The sequence below is a fragment of the Phoca vitulina genome, unplaced genomic scaffold (assembly GCF_004348235.1).
Source record: "Phoca vitulina isolate PV1807 unplaced genomic scaffold, GSC_HSeal_1.0 scaffold29, whole genome shotgun sequence".
Taxonomy (NCBI): Eukaryota; Metazoa; Chordata; class Mammalia; order Carnivora; family Phocidae; genus Phoca; species Phoca vitulina.
In genome coordinates, this window is record NW_022589732.1 from 19,356,185 (window position 1) to 19,379,146 (window position 22,962).

At 51.0% G+C, this 22,962-nt stretch overlaps 2 protein-coding genes across 2 annotated transcripts in view; one reads left to right on the forward strand and one right to left on the reverse strand.

Moving 5' to 3' along the window:
* The window catches only part of ANXA11 (annexin A11), a 41,638-nt gene extending 38,114 nt beyond the window's left edge, over positions 1-3,524 (forward strand). Inside the window, exons 13-15 of the mRNA XM_032423636.1 lie at positions 688-746; positions 944-1,066; positions 2,705-3,524. Coding sequence (XP_032279527.1) covers positions 688-746; positions 944-1,066; positions 2,705-2,764 — 242 coding nt within the window. The 3' untranslated portion in view covers positions 2,765-3,524. The remainder of the gene's footprint in view (positions 1-687; positions 747-943; positions 1,067-2,704) is intronic.
* Positions 3,525-8,873: 5,349 nt separating this feature from the next.
* Positions 8,874-22,402, reverse strand: PLAC9 (placenta associated 9). The gene is made up of 4 exons (XM_032423914.1): positions 21,895-22,402; positions 11,584-11,681; positions 10,319-10,442; positions 8,874-9,868 (listed from the first exon to the last, which is right to left on the reverse strand). Exons 1-4 carry the CDS (start codon positions 21,944-21,946, stop codon positions 9,822-9,824), a joined length of 321 nt encoding a protein of 106 aa, XP_032279805.1. The 5' UTR covers positions 21,947-22,402; the 3' UTR covers positions 8,874-9,821.
* Positions 22,403-22,962: the final 560 nt, after the last annotated feature.

Consider the following 22,962-nt stretch of genomic DNA (forward strand, 5'->3'; position numbering starts at 1 on the left):
CTTTCTTTCTTTCTTTCTTTCTTTTCTTTCCTTTCTTTCCTTTCTCTCCTTCCTTTCCTTTCTTTCTTTCTTTTCTTTCTTTCTGACTTATTTATTTATTTATGTGAGAGAGAGTGAGAACTAGAGAGCACACACACACACACGGAGAAGGGGAGAGAGAAGCAGGCTTCCCGCGGAGCAGGGAGCCTGATGTGGGGCTCAATCCCAGGACCCTGTGATGAGGACCTGAGCTGAAGGCAGACGCTTAACAACTGAGCCACCCAGGCATCCCACACTGTGCTTTTCTTGGAGCCTTCTGGCCGGGGCAGATGGCGGGTCCTCCCCATTTCCCTGCATGTCCCCATGACACAGGGATCATGGCCTTGAGACACTCATGCCACTCAGCCATCCTTCCTCCATGAGGGTCACAGCCTCTAGGTTGCTCCACGCGTTGGAGCAGCCAGATTTCTAACCTACATGGCTCCTTTCACCACACTGTTGCCCGGAAGGAGGTCGAGGTTGGGGTCCGGCATGTTTCTATTCCAAAGAGACAGAGCCAGGATCACAGATAATTGAGCTTGGAGGAGAACGAGGAGAGGAAGGTGGATGTGTCCCATGCGGCCTCTCACAAGGACACTTGCTCTCTCCGTGGCCCCTTGGACCGAGAGTTTTCTGCAGATGGAGTCACACTCTGTTTCTCTCTCCTAGTGAAATGTCTCAAGAATACTCCAGCCTTCTTTGCTGAAAGGCTCAACAAGGCCATGAGGGTACGTGCCTCCCACGTGCAGGGATCTGGGCAGGGTGTGGGGGGTGGGTGTCTCAGCCTGACCTGTGACCCCGCCCTTGCTCAGGGCAGAAGGCGCAAGGAGAGCCACCCCTCAGCCAAGAGGGCAGAGGGCCCATGGGCGGGAAGATGGGACAGTAAGGAGGCCCATTGCTCATGCCCTTGGTGGACTCTCTTCAGGGAGCGGGAACGAAGGACCGGACTCTGATTCGCATCATGGTGTCTCGCAGTGAGATCGACCTCCTGGACATCAGAATGGAGTATAAGCGGCTGTACGGCAAGTCGCTGTACCACGACATCTCGGTACGGCCCTCGGGGGGGATGAGCGGGCTGCCTCCTGCGGGCCTCCCGGGCCACCCCCTTGTCCCCTGTACCTCCCTGCTCGGAACTCTGGCCGCCTTGGCCCCTGCCGTGCGCGGGCGTCTTGCCTGTGGGCTTCGTACTTGCTCTCCTCAACTTCTCCTGGTTTGTCCATTCGCCCCCAGACTCTTAGAAGCTCCTGAGGGCAGGCTGGGTGTTGACCCTGCTGGCGCCCCCCACCCTACGTCCCCAGCACCCACCACCCCTGCTGCTCAGTAAAGGAGGGGAGGGGGAGTCCTAACACCAGCCTCAGAGAAAATGCAGGACCTCCCCACCTTGGTACCCGGTCACCCTGTGAGTCTGTGACCTTTTGGTGAGGACTCCCGTCCCGAGGTGATGAGTCCTTCTGTCACCTGGCCGCACGGCAGAGACAGCCCTGGAAGCACCTGGGCGCCAGGGCTCTGGGGTCATTCGGCCTGCAGTCCAGTCTGGCTCTTCTCACTTGCTGACTGTGTGTGACCTTGAGCAGCTTCCTTACCCTCCCTGAGCCCCAGTGCCATCATCCCCAAGACCAGGGTAACAGTAGTCCCCCCAGGAGTTCGGGAAGTCTTGCGCGAGGCGGTCCTTGTCAGGCACCCGGTGTCACGCGCGTGTCGCAGAAGCGCTAGCTTCGCTTTTGCCCCCGTGCGCCGGGGCCGGCGTGACAGAAGGAATTCCTCTGTTAGGTTCTGAGCCCGTGTGAGCTGTGAAACCGGAGTCACCACAACCAGCTTCTGATTTCTGGCTCCCTCAGCTTTCATGTTGGGCCTCTCATGGAGAACAGCTCATCTCCATTTTCTGGCTATAAAACTGCTGCTGTTCATCGCAGAGGATTTGTAGTTATTCACAAAGTGGCTTCCGTGGGCCCGTGGGCCCGTGGGCTGCTGGAAGAAGCTACAGGCCTCGCCCCCGGGGACGGCCGTGGTGGGAGGAAATGGTCAGATGTTAGCTAAGCGTCGGGCTCATGGCCGGCTCAGTCGGTAGGGCGTGCGACTCTTGATCTTGGGGTCATGAGTTCAAGCCCCACGTTGGGCATAGAGCTTTCTTAAAAAATAAGTAAATAAAAAATAGTATTTAAAATAAATATGTATATTTTAAAAGAAGCTACGTGCACTCTGCACTTCTGATGGGATGTGACAGAGTCAGGAGGAGGAGAGGTCGGGGTGAGCTGGGATGCCCAGATGATGACAGTGCCGTGCACGGACGCTCCTGTCACAGTAGACTACGCCCCAGAGCGCATGTCGTACGGCGTCACGTGCAGCCTCAGTCCAGCACAATGAAGACGCACTGAGAAAAGACCACCACGAGTTAGCCCTGAGTTCGGGGCTTGGAGGGCTGTTTTAAATTTTGCATGTTTGTTTATTTTTCAAATTCTGGCTTTGATCATTGGGGTGAGTGCAGCTGTCTTCTTTTCAGCAAGGGCTTGGGGAGGCTGAACCGCACGCCCCACGCTGGATTGGGGCGCCGTGACGCCACGTGCGTGGGCCTCCCCCACCCTGGGGCCAGCGCGGTGGGGAATGCCCCCCCTGGAAAATCCAGAGATAGGAGGCCACAACTGGCCACAGCTCCCTTCACTGATGTTTTTCTTGTTTCTGTGACCAGGGAGACACTTCGGGGGATTACCAGAAGATTCTGCTGAAGATCTGTGGTGGCAACGACTGAGCTGTGACTGGTGGCTCACACTTCTGTCCACCTGCCAGCAACAGCGATGCCAGGAAAAGGTCAAAAGAATGTCCATCTGTTTCTAACAAATCCACAGAAGAGCCCCCCAGGTGTCCCAGTGCAGCCCGTCCATCAGTAGAGCCTTGGCCCGTCCTCCACCTCCGCCCTCCTCTCCTGCTCTGCACATAGTGCTCGTGCTGTAGGATCTGGGTCCCTCTCTCAGGGTGCCTATCCCCCCGCCAGCCCTCACGGCCGCTTGCTGCTAAAGTAGACGTTTTATTCCTTGACTCATGCAGTCAGTCCCTTTGGCTTGTGGCTGAGACTCTTGGCTTCCTATTAGTCATGTAATTTTATATCTTTATTTGGAGACACCTTTTTTTGATAGTCCTTGCCAGACAGATGCATACAAGTCTTTGCTGCATACACATTTTGGGTGAGAGGTTGGCGGGGGAGCGCCGTGTTCTCAGTAAGGAGTAAAAGGGAAGACCTTTAACGGTAATCTTAGCGTCTGGTGAGAATGTGTCCTCAGCTTTGTTATTGCCAAACTCACTTCACTCCTTAGAGTTTTCTTAGGAAAGAAAAAAGAAGAAGGAAAAGGCCAGAAATCATCTGTTCCTTCTTCCATGCAAAACCATGAGAACAAAGCCAGCTCCCTGCCAGTGACAGGGTTTCTTGTAATTTGGAATGTGCCTTAAACCTGAATGTCAATAGCCAAAAACTTTCTAAATTAAAGTCAGCCAGCTCTGGAACATTTTGGAAATGTTTCCCTGGTGCCAGTTTGTTTTCTTCTGCCTCATGATCCTGCCTGTAGCTCAGGGTTCTGGCCTTAATATCCAGTGAAAATTTATGTGACTTTAAGTAGAAACTTATGCTCAGGAAACTCTGAGCATAGGTCATTTACGGAAGCCTGGGTTGTAAGGAATGAGAAGGGAGGTTCCTAAAATCCATGCTCGGGGCCCAGATGCTAAAGAGGTGTGTGGATTTTGCTCAGATGCGGGCGCGGTGTAGTCCACCAAGGATGAGGTAGGAAGAGTGCAGTCCTTCATCCGCGTCCTGAAGAAGAGGCGCGGGCAGGAGGGCATATGCATGACTCCTGGGGTAGGCCTCATGGCCGGATGCTGGAGAGGAGGGTGGGGACAACCCAGAGAGGCACAAGACTGGTGCCTCCCCCCAGGGACCCTTTGGTCTGAGAGGGTGCTCCTGGCTGTGGTCCTGGTGGGCCTTTGGCCCCTTGGCTGGTGGTGGGTAGGAGAGGGTGAGTCCAGAAGGGGCAGAGTTTCCAGACATCATTGTTCTGTCCAGAAGCCTGGAGCTTGCCTTGCTGGCCAGGGGTCTGACCTCCTTTGTTGGGAGTTTAGAAAGGAGAGAATTCAGGGACTGAGGTGGGAGATCAAGCCAGCTGGCAGGGACCCCAAGGAATGGCTTGTCCCCAGAGTAGATGTCTGCCTGGGAATACCCCCCTCACTCTCCCCTGGACATACAGAGAGGAGAGGATGGCCCAACGGGCATGGGGCAGCCATGAGCAAGACCCTAGCCTGCTCCACCTAGACCCACCTGCCTGAGCCAGAGAAGTTGCCATGGGCACTGGAATTGATGGTAGGCCCCGCTCTTCGCTTCAGGTCCCCCTGCCTCCATGCCTGCAGCCTCTCGAACAAGACCCTGCATGCTTGGCTGAGGGCTCCCCTAGGGCAGGCTCCTTGCTCTGGGGTGCCAGGTGGGCCCTGCCTGGGGGGATGGACTGATTGGCATGATAACTTGCCACACACCCGGGCGGACCCCGGCAGACTGCTGAGCTGTGCCGGCGCCCACATTCAGCCCCTCTCTAGGGAGACTGGAGATGTTCTGTGACATTCCTTTGCCTCCTTGTCTCACCAGAGGCACCCTGGTGTCCAGCGGGCAGTTTCTGACTGTACATGCGTTTACTTTGGTCCTCAAAGAGTTTTCAGGCATTTGATTTATTGCCAACATTTAGGTATTGAGAGATTCTATATTTTTTTAAAAATCTGGAATTCTGGCTTCTCTTGAAAAATTAAATTCTGGCAATCCTGCATACCAGGAGCTGCTGAAGCCAAGTTGCAGCTGCCCCCTCTAAGCATATGCTCTGTGTTGCCACAGGCCCTACCACTCCCTGTTGCATGTTACCTATTTGGCCCCTATAGGCCTTTAGGTTTGAGACCCCTGGTCCACACACTTGGGGACCATCTGTGTTCACCCTGGTCCGGGTCCTGGTTTCTCTCTACCTTCCTGTCCCCAAAGCTGCTCTCTTGGTCATGCCCATGGGACCCAACCCATAATAAGTATGAGCTGGAGGACAGCATGAACTTTTCACTGGGTTCTCTCCAGGGGTAAAGGCATTTACTGCCTTCCAAGGTCAATGGGAGGTTATTAACTCTGTTTATTATGCTCCGGACAAAAAAGATGGGGAGGGAGACCTTCAACCTTACAGGTCATCTCTTTCTGGGAGAGAACTACACTGGGTGGTGTTTGTTGTTGTTGTTGTTGCTGTTGCTGTTGTTTGTTGTTTTGCTTCCTGGAGGTGTTAGTCAAGACCAGTTCTTGCTACACATTTAACATCACTTCCAGAAGAACTACTAGAGGATGAGATACCAGGTGAATTGAGCCCTGAGTGAATTCTCAGCAGCTGTGGGGCACTGGAAGGAACATTGTGTTAGGGGCAGGACCGGGACTAGGGTGAGGCAAACGAGTCACTTGTCTTGGGTACAAAATTAAAGAAACAATCCTTGCTGTATATTGGGCTGTATAAGGGTGCTTACGTTGTGGATGGGGAAATGGTCCTCAAGTCGTGGTTCTCAAACCCTAGTGTGCATCAGGATCATCTGAGGAGCTTGTTAAAATGCAGGTCCCTGGGCCCCAACCTCACAGAGCTGAGCAGGCCTGGGGGTCAGGAAACTTCTTCTGTATCCTGCTTGCCTTGTCATTCTGATGCTGATCTAAATGCCCCTGAGCTGAGACAGAACTTCTGAGATAAAGGTGTTCGTTCACACAGAGGGCAGCAGGTGAGGTGGAGGCAGCCTGTGTTTGGAATTCAGTCAGGTGATGGAAGATGGGACAAGTCTACTCCCAGCTTTGGAAAGAGGGATTTGAAAGACGAACCTCTGCAAATGCCCATGATCAGGGCAACAGCTGGGTGACCATGCCATGTCCCTCCTCTTGCTTTGGCGAGCAGTTACAGCTCTAGCTTAGGACTTAGCCCCTTTTTTCTGCTGTCAGTTCCTTCCTGCCCTGGCTGATGGAAGTGGAGTCAGACTTGGAAACAGAAACCAAGCTAAATCATCACATATGATATCTTCCCCAGGCAGATAACAGCTTAAATTTTCACCCCATCAAACCTGAAAGCTCCCCCTGGCTGTATTCCTTTAAGAGATAGGGACATCATTACTCAGTCCTCTACCTGGCCCCTTACAGAGACCTTCTCAGTAAAAGATGCAGTCAGTGAAGCCCTCGGCTCTACAAGGGACTCCTACCCTCAGCCCTCACTCCTTGGAAAGCTCCCCTTGGCCCAACACTGGTGCCCGCTCTAACCTGGTTCCTTCCTACAGTAAGAGTTGACATTGTCCTGAAGCAGAAAGAGCACCAATCTGGGAGTCAGGTATCCTGTCCTGATCTCAGGTCAGCCACTGATTGCTCTGTGACCCTGAAGTAGTCCCTCTTTGGGCCTTTGTTGTCCCTTTGAAAAATGAAAAGACAAGATCAAAGCTTCTTAAACTTGAGTGTAGTCAGCAAAAACAGTGGAGTAGGGACCTCCAAAATGTACCTCCTACACAAAAGCAACAAATAAGATGGCAAAAACTGTGGGAATCAACTTTATCCAAACTCTGAAAACTAATGGAAAGTCTGCAGCAACCAGACAAACGCCTGAGAAAAAAAGCCTCAGTGAGAGGGTTTTGTCAGAAACCATGCAGGACAGAAGGCAGTGGGATGACCTATTCATTGTGCTGAAAAAAAAAAAATGTCAACCAAGAATCCTACATCTGGCAAAATATTCTTTAAAGATGGAGACATGAAGACATTCCTGGATAAACAAAAATGGAGATGGTTTGCTGCTAGTAGACCTGCCTTAAAAGAAACACTAAAGAAAGTCCTTCAAGCTGAAATGAAAGATACCGAGCAGGAACTCAAATCCACATGAAGAAAGAAAAGACATTGGTAAAGGTAACTGCTTAGGTAAACATAAACATTACTATTAATATATTTTTTGATTTGTAGCTTTTTTTTCCTGTATGATTTGAAGACGACACCAAACAACATTGTTTTGAAAGCTCTAGCCAAAGCAATTAGGCAAGAAAAGGAAAAAGCATACAAATTAGAAATAAGTAAAACTTCGTATTCACAGATGACATGATCTTATGTAGAAAATTATAAATCATATCTACACTAAAACTAGTAGAGCTAATAAATGAATTGGGCAGAGTTGCAGGATATAGGATATATGATCAAAATACAAAAAGCAGCTGTGTTTCTATATAGTAGCAGTGAACAATCTGAAAATTAAATTAAGATCCTGGGTCCTCAGTGGGTTAAGCATCTACCTTCGGCTCAGGTCAGGATCTCAGGGTCCTGGAATCGAGCCCCGCATCAGGTTCCCTGCTCAGTGGGGAGTCCGCTTCTCCTCCCCCCCCCCCTTGCTCCTGCTTGTGCTCTCTTTCTTTCTCAAATAAATTAAATTTTTTTAAAAAAGGTCCTATTTATAATAATATCAAAAAGAACAAAATATTTAAGGATAAATTTAAGTTAGTGTAAGACTTGTACACTGAAAAAAAATACAAAACATCCTGTGCTCATGGATTAGAAGACTTAGTATTGTTGACATGGCATATAGTCTGCAAATTGATCTACAGATTCAATCTAATCCCGATAAAAATTCCAGCTACCTTTTTGCAGACTTGGACAAGCTGATTCTAAAATGCATATGGAATTGCAAGGGCCTGGTCCCAAATAGACAAAAAAAGTGTTGGAAAAAGTCAGGGATCTCACACTTCTTAATTTCAAAACTTAAGCTACAATATAAAGCTACAGTAATTCAAACAATGTGATACTGGCATAAAGATAGACACATGGATGGGACAGAATTGAGAAACCTAAACATCTGTGCTTAATTGATTTTTGACAAGGGTGCCAGAACCATTTGATGGGGAAGGAATATTCTCTTTAACAAATAATGCAGGAACAACTGAATATGCACAAGCATAAGAATGAAGTTGGATCCCCACCTCACACCATATACAAAAGGTAATTCAAAATAGATCAAAGAACTAAATGAAACAGCTAATGCTATAAAAATCTTAGAAGAAAACAGGAATAAATATTCATGACCTTGGATTTGGCAATGGATTCTTAGATATGACACCAAAAGCATAAGCAACAACAAAAAAATAGATAAATTGGGCTTCATCAAAATTAAAACTTTTGTATTTCAAGGTACAAGAAAGTAAAAAGACAAGCTACAGAATGGGAGAAAATATTTGTAAATCGTATATCTGATAAAAGCCTAGTATCCACAATACATATAGAACTCTTACCACTCAACAACAGAAAGACAACACAATTTTAAAAATGGGCAAAGGAGGGATGCCTGGGTGGCTCAGTCGGTTAAGCGTCTGCCATTGGCTCAGGTCATGATCCCAGAGTTCTGGGATCGAGTCCCACATCGGGCTCCTTGCTCAGTGGGAGCCTGCTTCTTCCTCTCCCCTCCCCCCTGCTCATGCTCTTTCTCTCTCTCTCTCTCTCTGATAAATAAAATCTTTAAAAAAAAATGGGCAAAGGAATAGACATTTCTCCAAAAAAGACAAATGGCCAAGAAACGCAAGATGCTCATCATCATTAGGCAAATGCAACTTAAAACCACAGTGAGTTACCACTTCACACCTAGTATGATGGCTATAATCAGAAAGACAGATGGTGAAGATGTGGAAAAACTAAAACCCTTATGTACACAGTGTTAGTGGGAGTGTAAAATGGTATAGCCGCTGTGCAAAAACAGTTTGATGGTTCTTTAGAAACTTAAACATAGAATCACTATTTGACTCAGCAATTCCATCCCTAGTTAGAGACCCAAGAGAAATGAAAACATGTCTACACAAAAACTTGTACATAAATATTCATAGCATTTATAGCATTATTCATAATAGCCAGAAAGTGCAAACAATCCAAATGTCCATCAGTTGATGCGTGAGTAGAATGTGGCATATCCATCCAATAGAATATTACTCGTCTATAAAAGGGAATGAAGTACTGATACAGGCTACAATACGGATGAAACCTGAAAACATTGTGCTCAGTGGGAAAAAAATTTGACACAAAGGCTACGTATTGAATGATTCCATTTATATGAAATGTCCAGAAGAGGCGAGTCCATAGAGATAGAAATATTAGTGGTTTCCAAGGGGTGGTGGGAGGGGAATGGGAAGTGACTGCTTATAGGTACAGGGTTTCTTTGGGGGGTGATGAAAATGTTCTGGAATTAGCGTACAACTGTGTGAAGCCGCTGAATTTGTGCAGTTTAAAATGATTAAAATTCTGAAATTTATGTTGTGTGAATTTTACCTCAATAGAATACTTTTAAAAACTGCACACAAATTTGCACACATATCCCCTGGGTATCTCACTGAAATGTAGATTCTGATGCGGGATCTCTGGGTTGGGCCCCAAATTCTGGATTCCTACCAAGCTCCCAGGTGACGCTACTGCTGCTCGTCTGTGGCCACATTTTGAGTGGGGAGGCTACTCTGAGGGCCCTTGCACTGTGTCACCTTAACCTGGGCCTCAGGTGCCTCAGCTCTGAGCCCACTCCCGCCCTGTCTGCCCCCATAAATAGGGAGGGCAGCCCCACAGGCCGCCTGAGGTCTCCCCGTCTGCGCCCGCAGGAGGACCTGGGCCTCAGGGCCTGGGAGTAGATGGAGAAGGGGCTGTGGCTAGAGGGGTCACTGCCAGCAGACGCGGGGGGGCCAGGGGAGCAGCTTTTATTTTGCACCAAGCTGAGGAACGCAGGCCCGGAGGCACGGCTGTGTCCTCAGAGGAGAGCTGTCCCACAAGTGGGTCACTTCCAGGTGCTGGGCAGCTCAGGCTCCGGGGCTCCAAAGCGATCTGAAAGAGAGGGGGCAGTTCGGGAGTGCTGCATGCCCCTCCCCGAGCCCCGGAACTCCTATGCCAGGGAACACAGGGCACAGGGAGGGCGCCGGGGGCAACCCCCTCCGACGCCCCATCAGAGGGCTCTGTGGTGGCGCAGGACGGGTTCCCTGCAAGGGACCCGAGAGGAGCCCCGGAGCTCTGAGGCGGGCACATGGCGTCCCGGGCAGTGCTAGGCCAGACCCACGGGAACTGCACCAGCCCTTCCAGAAGCCCTGACCAGATGCCGGGCTGCAGCGCCCCCAGGCGGGGGTGGGGCACAGAACTCGCGGGGTGAGCTGGGGGATGCCTCCCCACTCGGCCCCTGGAGGAGGCGACGCCTCTCCCGGCTTGTCCAGGCCACACCTGTGCGGTGGTGGGCAGCCATCCCCAGCCCGAGCTGTCCCCTCCGCTGCGCGAGCCGCTCACCGTCTCCGAGGAGGTCGGGGGCGGGGACCCAGGGCCCGGGGGGAAGGTTCCAGGCCAGTTCCTCCAGCTGAGCCAGCAAGCCTTTCACTTCTGCCTCCAGGTGCTCCACTGTCTTCTCCACCGTCTAGAACAGAGAGATGGAGCGGGGCGTGGGGGGAGCGAGGGACAGGAGGAGTAGGGCACGAGAGTGGTGCCAAGTCTTGCTTCAACAGCCACATCCTAAGGGACACCTGGCAGCCCAGTGGGCGCAGCAGGGAGAGAACTGAGTGCCAGTTCTGAATTTGTGCGGCCTCTCGGGTCCCCAGATGACAGAATCCGAGGGCTTCACCCTTTAAGGCCGCTCCTGGCTCTGGCACGAAGCGACGCACTGCCTCAGTCACACAGCCAGGCGCGGAGCAACCTTGGGATTCCTTTTTCCCTTTCCGGACTTCACTGGGAGCCCACATTCTTTTTGTCGCCCCGCCCCCTGGTGGCCACTCTGCCAAATGACAGGTTTGGGATTTTGAAACGTTCTTTAGTCCGCGTCGGCGTTCCTAACTTCTTCCTGAATGAACCCCTTTAGCAGTCTGGTGAAACCTACAGACCCCTTCTCAGAAACACACTTTAACTGAAAAAAAATAAAGCATATAGGATTTCCACGGACCCCAACTGCGTTAAAACCTTATTCAAGTACTAAATATTAAATCTTTGATGTAAAAATGTATGTATTAATTAACTCATTAAATAACATGACCTAACATCAGGTCTAACAACTACTGTAACTTTGACAGGCTGATTAGGATGAATGATATGTTGATATATTCACAACAACTATAATGGGATGAAATTATCTGTGATTTCTATTGAGAACAAAGTCACAGTACTGGTAATACTACAATGGTTTGTTGTCTACTTATAATGAATGGGAATGCTAAATTTCAGTTAAAGGTTTGTGAAAGTAAAGTGTAAATCTTTACAGACCCCAGTGTTACAAACCATGGCTGTGTAACAAAACCCAGTGACTGAATGTCCACCGTCTCAGTGTGTAATGACGTGGAGATCTCGAGCTGGATGGAAGCAAGGTCCCTGCAGAAGCAGAGTCTGTTGAGGGCTGGTGAGTCTAACAGCCTTGGTAGGGCAGGGACATGTTTCACACGGTGGCCAGGGAGCAGGATTGGCCTGGATTTCCCCCCATTTTCCAAAGCAAGCTTCTCCTGAGCCCTAGAAAGCTACCAGCCTGGCAGGTGGTCCTGAAACTGCGTGTCCTCCCAAGTCACCCTGATTACCTCCTCTATGACGTCTAAACGGTCGTGGACAGCCATGTGTCTGTCACACCCTGCGTTCCAGGCCGGGTCTCCACGGGAGGGCACAAAGGGCTCAGCAGCTGTGGGAAAACAAGCCTTGTCACCATTTCCTATACACTAGAGACCCCTGCAAAGCACTGGGCTCCACGAGGTGGGTCCTGAAAACAGTTACAAAGAGAAGCAAAGGGAGGCTGAGTGTGGGTCAGGGCGTGAGGATGGGGCTGCCCCAGTCACTCACTTGTCTCTATATGGCCCTGGTCACCTCCATAGCCAGGTGGGCTTCTTCAAGGAGGTGCTGCCTGAACTCTGTAAGGTAAGGAAGGGGGGAAGTGTTCCCGCCAGACAGAATGGCGTGTGCAAAGAGGGAAAGGCATAAAATGGCACGGTTCTGTGCCCAAACCCTCAGGGGGGTTGGGGTGGCTGGAAAGTACAGGGTGGTCGGGAGGAGAGTGAGCATGGACACAAAGCCGGCTGCCCCAATAAACAAACCTTATTTGGGGGTTTATTTCAACAGAAGAGTCACGTGGTCATATACGAATTCTTTTACAGACAGAGAATGGATTGGAGGGATTTGTCTGTGAAGGCAGGGAGTTATTGCAGTAGTCAGTGTAAGAAGTTATGAGGCAAGGCAGTGCAGTAGGAGTAGAGAGGATGAGGAGATATTTTAGCCATCGCATTGACGTTGGTGACTAGTTAGTAATATCGGATATTGGATGAGTAGTTACTGTGTACCACACAGTACGCTAAACACGTGTGAACTCAATCAACCTTTACAACCACCTATTTAAGATCCCCAGTTGATGCACAGAGGGGTGAAACGCTATGTCCAGCGTCACACAGCGAGTAAGTGGAAAGCCTGAGGTTCATCCTGTTCAGCTCTTGGTTCAACACTTTTCTCCCCAACATTGGTCCCTCCTTGGTTCTTCTGGCACCAACCAGTCCTCCGACCAGAAGTCTCAGGGCCCTGGTTCTGAGCTCAGGTTTCAGTGTTGGTGGCCCCGAGATGCCTATAGGGCATCAGAGTTGGCTGGAACCTTGGAGAACCCTGACACTCAGGAAGAAGGCTACTGCCCCCGAAACGAAGCAAAGCAAAGAGCTTCACTGAGGATGAGGCGGTCAGCATGGGCTAAAGCAGCAGGGAAGTCTAGCGAGATAAGGATGGAAAGACAGAGCAATGAGAAAGTCATTGCTAAATCCCACCCCAGCATTGTTCGCGGAGTAGTGAAGGCAAAGCAGAGTCTAGATGCCGTGGGATGAGAGGGAAAGAGAGGTCCAAAGGTAGAAACTGGGATCCTGGGAAGCTTGGCTGTGAAGGAAGGGAGATCAGATCACATTGTCTACAGAATGTTTCTTGTTGTTGTTTCTGTTCTTTGAAGAAACAACCACACTGACAGCCTGAAGGACAGTAGAGCTGAGGAGAGGACAGGCTGGGAACCCAGCAGTGTGTGTGTGGGGGGGATGGAAGCAGCGCTTGAAGGAGGGGAGCGGGCAGCAGAATTGGTAAAGGCAGACCTCTCCTCAGAGGGCCAAGAAGTAGAGTGAGTTCTCACCTGCTGGCCTCTCTTCACTCTGTAAAGGAAGAGGGGAATCATTGGCTGGAAATGCATGTTGGCTTACGAAAGAGGAAGCTAGTTGTGAAGCTTTCAGGAATTCTGTGTGTGGGGCTATTAAACACAGCCATGAAAATGGGAGGCACGGTGAGAGTATTTACATCATGGAAACCAGCAAATGACTTGTTTTTGTCTTCATCTTTGTTTTTGCGAGCCACTTTATCAGCAGACCACTGGGGAGGGGGCTCGAATACAGAGAGGGCTTCAAAAGGAGGTGAAGAGAAGGAGGAGGCCTGTGCAGAAGGACCCCACACCAGGGGGAACGCTGGAAGCCAGTCCCCCAGCGAGCTGCCGAGCAGGCTGGGTATAGAGTGGCCAGGACAGGCGGCTGGATGGAGTGGAAGCTGGGGGTCTGACAGTGTGGGGGAGAGCAAGGGAGCAAAGGATTGATGATTTGACCAGCATGGAGTTAAGGGGATGAGCTCTGGAGTCTAGCTTGGATAAGGAAGGAAAGGGGGCCAGTAAGAGGGCCAATAAACTGGGAGAAATGGAGGAGCTGACAGGACTGGAGGTCTTGGTAAGATGATGGAGTAACAGAAGGAATGAATGGTGACAGACATTGCAGTTTCAGCTCTGAGAGGTGGAGCAGCTTCCTAGTGAAAATATCAAGGTTATGGTCATGGATGTGGGCATCTGAGGCAGAGTGGGGGCAAGAATTATTGGACTTGATCTATCTAGGTGCAAAACTGTTGTAACTCTAAGACCCTGGTGTTGGCTGGGTTGCCCAAGGGGACATACAGAATCGCCCAGAAGGCTGGCAGATCTTGAGGTAAGGACAGAGATGGCGAGCCATTTTGCTGGTGATGAACGCATAACTCTGGGAGGTTGAATGACCTGCCCAAGGTCACATGGTCAGCAAATGACTGGACTCCAATCACCCTGGCCCTCTCTTGACCCCACCTCAGCAAGTTGGCCTTCCAGAGCTCTGCCAGAACCTCCCACACACACACACACACACACAATCCTGAGATATTCCTGTTCCAACTCTATCTGGGTCCCAACTCTTCAATGTAGGGATGAGAACCAAGAGCAGAGACAAAACTTCCTTCCACTATGAGCATCTTTTATGGAGAGCAATTTGTTTCTATATTCTCCTTTTCATTATTTCCCTCCACTGAACTTTGAAAAGCCTCTTCAAAAGACAATGGTCTTGTTGACTTTGGGGAGGGGGCAGACATGACAGTGGTACTTTGGTTATTTTTTCCATCTATGTGTGGCTGGAATGAGTACTGGTTGTTTTTAAAAGGGAGTCTTTTAGAGATCCATACTGAAATACCTAGAGATGAAATGCTAGGATGTCTTGGGTTCACATCAAAGTAATCCAGGCCCGGGAGTGGGAGGAGACATGGGTAGCCAAACAAGATTGGCCAAGATGGATAATTGTTGAAACTGAGTGATGGGGACATGCGAGTTCATTCCACTCCTCTCTCTACTCTTGTATATATGATTTGAAATGTTCCATAATAAAAGCCAGTTGTCTGATGGGGTTGTTAGCAAAAAGCAGAAGCCATCGTGGGCCGCATGCGTGGATGGGAAATGTTCAGGATGAGGGCGGGGGCGGCCTGAGGGACCCCACCTGGAGGGCTGTGCTCCGTTCTGGGCCTTTGAGAGGCAGAAGCAGGGCTAGAGGCGGCTGTGGTGAAGGGACTCGGAAGCTTGACTTGTTTGTCTCAGCTGAAAGAACCGGGGAGCCCAGCCGAGAGAGGAAGGACTCCCTGGGGGCAAGAAGAGCTGCTCTCACCCACAGGGAGGGCTGTCTGTGAAAAGGGGGTCTGCCCAGTGGGGGTGTGGGTCCACACACACCCCTCCGGCCCAGGCTCTCCCCGGAGCCATGCCTGCCCTCTCCCAGACCCAGCTCAGGCGGGAGGAAGCAGTCTGACCTGGCTGGCCAAGTGTGAGGATCTGCCAGCCCTGTAAGTCATGAACAACACGAGTCTACTCCCCTCCGCGGGCCTAAAACATCCTGTTTTCGACACGTCTGCAATGAGGTCTAACTTGGCTCCAAAACCCCTCCAGGGAAAAGGATTGGCTGAGGTTGCTCTCTGCATCGCACAGCACGAATCCCTCACATCTGGACAGGACTGCGTCCTGGGCTCCGCGGCACCAGTGTCCGTGAGCTCATCCGAGGGAGAAAGCCGGGGCGGGGCCCTCACTCCGAGCCCGCACTGCTGCTCCCTCAGCCAGCCGGGCCCTCACCCCTGCACTGACCTCTCCGCGCAAAGGGCCGGAAACACCCAGGAGACCCCCGTTCTCACCCTGCCTGGCCACGAATCGCTGTGGGCCTGTGGGAAACTTTCCTCTCCTCGCTGAGCCTCTGCCGCCCCCTTGCTAACACGGGGTGGGGAGGCCTGAGGCACTGCCCCCCCATGTAGTCCATGCGGGATGCCGGTCTGTCTTGCTGAGGGGCCTCATAAATTAGCTACAAGGACAGAGCTGGTGTGAGTCAAGGACAAGCTGCTTCTTGGACCAGAAGCCCCCACAAGGCATGAGCTGGCTGTCTTCCATGTCTTTGAGCTCCTCCGTGGGAAGGGGCTCAGGGTGATGCCTGCTTCACGGGGTTGTTGGGGTGCTCACGAGTGGGGAAAGCTGCAGGGTGGCCGTGAGCGTGCTTGAGGAGCCAAGGCTGTGGTTCTCCATGTTCCCTTCCTTCCTGTGCTCCCGCCCTGCCCCGGCCAGTTGGGAAATGGACCTTCTTGGAGGCCGGGTTGTTTTCCCTGGCCCGGCTCCCACTCAGGGCCTATGTGCACCCTGGATGGCGGCCATGGGTGGAACACAGTGCTCTGGTGAGAGCAGCCTGCGGTGGAGGCCGGAGGCCCCGCGGAGGTGCTGGGCTCACTTCTCCAGTTAAAGAGACATGGCCACCGGATCCCCATCCTCTGAGGCGGGAAGTAGGGCCTCTCCCCCATAAAGGCATAGGAGACCTTTTGTATCTGGGACTTAAACACTAAGAAAGCACGTACAAGTCAAGTGATTTCTGTGACAACACGTAATTTCTCAGAGGCGACCCTGAAAATTGCCGTGACTTCTGAATCATCGAAGACACTCCGCTTTGACCAGTGATGTTTGTCACTTAGGGGTTAACTGTATTTGACCACATACAATATAACAGAATAATAAAATTTACCACATACAATATTTGTATTAAAATTTGTGATTCATTTAAAACCATCAGTGGTTTTTAAACTTATTTTTTAAAGCAGAATATTATTTTCAAACAATTACATGAAGAGCTCCAATAATGTGGAACTGCTCTGCTAAACCAAGAGAGAGAACCTTGAGCCCCTCAAGAAAGAGCTCAGATTCTGAAGCACGTCTTGGTTTTATTTTGGGAGAGACACGTCCTCCTGTCTTCCTTAGATCTGAGTCTTGCTGATTACTCTGAGAGCACATCAATGTCATTCCAGTACATTCAGTATCTGATTATGGTAGGTAAGCTGGGCTACTATCACAAAGGGCCCCCTCAACTTTGCACGTGTTTATTTTTTTTCTCATGTATGAGTTCAGAGGTAGACTGCAAAAGCCCACAAGGTGGAGGAGGTCTAAGAAGCCATCCAGAATGAACCTCTCTCGGTGTGCCGTGAAAAGCACACAAGGCTTGGTGTTAGAGATGCAGTCCCACCTCTGGGCTTACTGATGGTGCTCTTTGCCCCTCCTGCAGAGAATGAGGGATCTGCTCCGCCAGGTCTACTTTGCAGGATTGCTGTGTTTGCTACTTTGCACGATTCAAGGGAATCATGCACTTGAAGATGCCTCGGAACAGCCAAGTGATGTGCAAATGCCCTATGGGGCAGCCACCAGGGGAGCTGAAGATGGAGCAAGGCGGGGATTGCTCCCCAGGGTTCCCCCTCTCCACATGGAGCCAATTCTCTGCTGGATCACTTCAACCAGTTCTCAGGATGAGACGCATCTATTCTAGGAATAAACCTCTACAAGGGCCCAAGGGATGTTTGGGAGGAACTTCTCCAACAAGGACACAGAGGGCTCAGTGCTGACCCGGCTCTCTGTGCTCTCTTAGAAGCCAGTCCCCTCACTGGACTCTGTTTCTTCACCTTCACAACAGGCATAACCATACTTTATATTGGAAGTTACTATGGATTAGTGATCGCTCATGATGCACCAAGCTTTCTGCTGAGTGCTTGTGTACATTATCTCATTTGATCTGTTAAGAGCTCAGTACTCTTACCTCCCTTTTTTACAGATTAGGAAACCAAAGATCAAAGAGATTGAATAACATGCCCAAGATTACACAGCTACTAGGCCGTAGGGATGGGATTTGAATCCTCCCTGCCCAACACGGTCTATACTGTGCACTAGCTGTGATGTGACCCTTTGTAAGTTAAGGGGCTCCTATCTTGGGGTCTCAGCTGCCTCCTGTGTAAGAGGGAGAAACTTAGCATGTCTGACTCCATGTTGCTTCTATTTCCCTTGCCACTGTGACCTGTAGCTTAGAAACTCCTGCTTTGCCCTGCACATAGGCATGTTAATCATTAAAGGAATTTTGCTTACAACCAAGATTTACAAAAACTGCTTTCTTACCCGAAACCTACCTCACTGGAGGAGGCACAGAAGTACGTACAGAGTTGACTATGCTATGTTTAAGATTTACAGGAACGATGTGACCAGATTCCTACACGCAAAGATCAACTGACCAAGGACAAAGAAGTTACATGACATTTTCCTTTTTTTAAAAAGACTTATTTATTTATATTAGACAGAGAGAGAGTGGGGGTGGCGGGGCAGAGGGAGAGACAGAATCTCAAGCAGACTCCCGAGTGCAGAGCTCGACACAGGGCTCCATCCCAGGACCCTGAGATCCAACCACCTGAGCCGAAATCAAGAGTCGGACGCTTAACCTACTGAGCCACCCAGACACCTCGACAGGACCTTTTTCAATGCAGACATCAGTCATCTTTTGACTCCAATCCCCTCCCACTTCCCCCTCTTCCTAACATAAAAGAAGCTCAACTCTCATCCTCAGACAGGTTGTTCTCTGGGACAATAGTCCACCATCTCTTCGTTTTGCTGGCTTTCCGAATAAAGTCACTTTCCTACCCCAACTTCTTGCCTCTTAACTTACCGGCCTGTCATTCGGCGAGCAAACAAACTTGGACACAGTTACAAAATGAAGGGTTAGACAGGAACGGGGCCAAGGGGATCCGTTCACATGACATCTTTGCAGCTGTCTTGGGGCCCCCCAAGAGCCCAAATGTGTGCCTTGGATCAAACTGTCTTTAAGTGGTTCACTCCCACAATATCCATTTGTGTAAGAAGAATGCCATGACCCTCACAACAGCCCTTCAGCATCTTCCTCTTTCACTCGAAGCAGAAAGCAGAATCCCCATGGAAGACAGATGGCCATGGGGACTTGGTAGGCAGTGAGAGCACGCCCAAAGGCCCCCAAGGCATGGGTGACAATTGGTAAAAGGACCAGGTTCTAGGACTTGAGACCCCTCTGATAGGAAAACAGGAAAGGAACTCAGCAGAAACCTTAATTTTTAAAAAGGGCTCTATAAGTATCACAAGCAGTTTGCTTCCATCAATACATAAAGAGTTTTTTACAGACCAATACAGTACCACAATTGAGAAGTCTAAGACAATTCACAAGAATTTGTAGAAATGACCTGTATGCATTTAAAGAAAAAGCCCAACTTCAGTAGTAATCAAAGCAACAAACCATCTTAACGTATTCTTGCATAACAGCAGATGTTTCTAGATCTAACTACCAGTTTATAGACAATACGGGGGAGAGAAGAACATTTAGAAGACTCCTGGCAGATACAGTCAGCTGAAATCTAATGTGGAGAACTTTATAGAACAAACAGCCCAGTTGCTTCCACAAATACATTTTAAGGAAAAGAGGGGGAAGAGAACTTACATATTAAAAGAAACGTAACTGAAATATCAGCCAAAAGCAATGTGTGTACCTTATTTGGATAAAACAAAGCCAAATGTAACAACATGACATAATTAGGGACATTTAAACATTGATTGGATATTTGATGATATTAAGAAATTATTGTCCAGGGGCACCTGGGTGGCTCAGTCAGTTGGGCGTCTGACTCTTAATTTCGGTTCAGGTCGTGGTCTTGGGGTCGCAGGATCAAACCCTGCATCAGGTTCTGTGCTCAGTGGGGAGTCTGCTTGAGATTTTCTCCCTCTCCCTCTGTCCCTCCCCCTACTCGCTCTCAAATAAATAAATAAATAAATAAATCTTTTAAAAAAGAAACTATCGTCCATTTTTTAGGGTGTGATAATGGTATTGCAGGTATGTTTATTAAAAGATTATTTATCTTTGGGGCGCCTGGCTGACTCATTTGGGAGAGTATGTGACTCTTGATCTTGGGGTCATTGAGTTCGAGCCCCACACTGGGTATACACATTACTTAAATAAATAAAACTTAAAAAGAGGGCGCCTGGGTGGCTCAGTCATTAAGCGTCTGCCTTCGGCTCAGGTCATGATCCCAGGGTCCTGGGATCGAGCCCCGCATCGGGCTCCCTGCTCAGTGGAAAGCCTGCTTCTCCCTCTCCCACTCCCCCTGCTTGTGTTCTCTCTCTCGCTGTGTCTCTCTCTGTCAGATAAATAAATAAAATCTTTAAAAAAAAAAAAAAAAAAAACTTAAAAAGAAAAGATTACTTATCCTTTAGAGATACTTAAGGAAATGTTTATGGATGAAAATATATGATGCCTGGAATTTCCTTTAAGATTATTGGAGGGAGGAGAAAGAATGCGGATGACAAAGGAAACAAGACTGGCCACGAATCAGTATCGCTGAAGCGGGGTGGGAGGTACATGGGGGTTCACCATGCTCTTCTGTCTTTACATCTGAGAGATTTCATAATCAAAAGTTAAGAAAAACAATGGTAAATTGTCTGAAGTCTGAAAGATTCTACATAAAAATATGTGAACTCAGGGTGAGATTACATTAGCTTTCCCCCTTTTAAAAAAATCTGTAGCAAGGAGCGTGCATAATCAGAAAGGAAGTAATGTTTGAAAAGGGTTTTAAATTAAAGTATATATACCAGTCATGACTAAAGGGGCCGCAGAAAGTGGGCGGCAGCCAACTCCTCCCTCTAGGGGAGCACAGACTGGGCTTTGTGCCCTCAACTCCTGGAGGTGGGGACTCGGGGAGGAGGGGCGGGGGAAGGAAGGGGGGAAAGTAGGGGGAAAGAAGGACCTGCACTGTGGGTTCTGTGCTGTGAGGAGGCGGTTGTTGGTCCTCCGTCATTAATAGGTGGGGAAACTGAGGTTCAGAGAGATCAATGAAGCTGAGGGGATGAGAAGGGGAGCCAACCTGCTGAATTCCATGCTGGGGACTTCTTTCATTCAATTCCTGCAGCCAGCTCTCTGGAGTGGGTATCATTTTCCCCAGCTTACAGAGAAGGAAACAGCCTCCCAGAGGGAAGGCGACTCACCCAAGAAACTCAGCCAGGGGCTGCCCAGGATCAGCACTGGCCTCCACCCTGCCCCTGGGCACTCACTCCCACAGTGGGCTGTGTCCTGAAAGGCCCCAGGGCAGGAGGCTTCTGTCCTAGGGGCAGGGCACTTCACCTGTGTGATTCACATCCTCTGGCTCTGGGCTGATGGGTGAGCAGCCTGGCAGGGGCAAGGGCCCCCCTGAGGGAGTAGGAGGCCTGGATGCCTGGTGAGGCCTCTGGCTCGGAACCCCTGGGGAGACCTGAGCCTTCCCCTCACCTATACTGCTGGGATGAGCACCAGCTCCCACTAGCTGAGGACTGCATGAGACTCTGGGTAAATGCGAGTGTGGCTTATAAACTGTGAAGTACCACACGATGTGCAGAGTCTCGGGGTGGTGCAGTGAGCATCTGTGTGCAAGAAGTCTCTCTGCAGGGCGCCTGGGTGGCTCAGTTGGTTAAGCCACTGCCTTCTGCTCAGGTCATGATCCTGGAGTCCTGGGATCGAGCCCTACATCGGGCTCCCCATCCTCGGCGGGGAGCCTGCTTCTCCCTCTCCCTGCCACTCCCCCTGCCTGTGCTCTCTCTCTCTCCCTCTGTCAAATAAATAAATAAATAAATAAGGCTCTCTGCAGCCGCCCCATCTGAGCCTCGCCTGAGAAGGGGCAGCACTAAGGCTGTTGTCAGGGGAGGGGAGAGGGGACGGTGCAAGGCAAGGCCCCCAGCGGGGTGGAGAACTAAAGGGCCTCTCCCTCCTGCACCCCAAGCTCCCCAACCCCCCATCACCCAAGGCAGCTCAGGCCCTCAGGGAAGATCTCTGGAAGCAGGGAGACTGGCCTCCGCACCCAGACCGCAGAGCCCTCCGGGCCGGCCAGAGGGCAGGTGAAGCCGTGGCCTCTCTCCTGGGGTCGCCTGCCTGCCCGCTGGCCGTGCTGGTCCAGGCCTGGGTCATCGCCTGCCGGAACTCGGCTTCTAAGGCAGTGCCGGTAACCCCAGGCCTGGGGGCCTCTGCAGACCCTCTGGAGGCAGCTGGCCCCGGGGTACTGGCGGGATGTGTGCCCACCCTGCAGACTTAACCTCCCTCCCTGCGATCCTTGCCTCCTCTCTCTCTCCTCGGGGCGTCGGGTCTCCCCACTCTTTCTCTACCTTTCGGTCGCTCTCACGTCTCTGTTCAATCCCCCCCCTCCCCGGCCCGTCCCCCCTTCTCCAGCTCTCTGCTCTCCCTCCGGCTCGGTTCCACCCCCGGCCCGCCCGGCCCGGCCCCACTCACCGGCGGCGCGGAGCAGGGCGAGCCCGGCCAGCGCGCAGAGCAGGGGCCGCATGCTGCCGGCCGGCCGAGCGCAGAGCAGCGCAGCGCAGCGTCTGCCCCCGGGGCCCGCGCCGGCCCGCCCGCAGGAAATGCTCGCCGCCCGAGCCAAAATTCCTGGGCGGCTCCGGGCTCTCGGGCTCGCGCGATCCGCCCCCTCCGGAGACCCCGCGGGCGGAGGGGCCGGCGTGCCAGCCTGGGCGCCTCCCCAGTCGGGCCTCCCGCCCTCCCCAGGCGCCGGAGAGCGGGAGGGGGCGAGGCCTGGGCTCCGGGCCACCGCTCCCCTCGCCCCGGCGCTCAGGAGCCCATTTCACAGACCAGCACACTGAAGCGCCTTCCTCCGGGTCACCCACAACTCCGGCCCCGGACCTGCACCCCGAGCGCGAGTGTGGAAGCTTTTCCCCGTCCACCTACGAATAGGTCATTAATTCCATCGGGCAGTGTCTGGCCCTGAGAGAGGGACGCAGAGGTGGTGTCTGCCGTTTACAGAAACTTCCTGTTCTGCTACCGGGGTCCCAGCAATGTTAAAAGATACTTTAAGGACTCCTGGGTGGCTCAGTCGTTAAGTGTCTGCCTAGGGCTCAGGTCATGATCCCAGGGTGCCAGGATCGAGCCCCGCGTCGGGCTCCCTGCGCCGTGGGGAGCCTGCTTCTCCCTCTCCTTCTGCCGCTCCTCCTGCTTGTGTGCTCTATCTCTCTGTGTCAAATAAAATCTTTTAAAAAAGGTAAAATCGTGACTTTCATTCAGATGTAACATGAGCAGGTGCTGAAGATTTTCTTTAGCTCGCTGTTCATGAGGGAACCAGGAAGAGGTGACAACCAGTCGGAAGAACAGACGCACATCTGGAATACTGGCAAGAATGTGCCGGCGGAGGTGAAGCTGGCTTCTTCCACACCGAGAAGGAGAAGTAACTGAATCTGTAACAGGAACCGTTTGCATATCTGTAGACAAGAATTATTTTAATTGCTCTCTACAACTTACAGATTTGTAAAATGGCTTGAAGGCTAGGAAAGACCCGGAGCCCTAATTGAA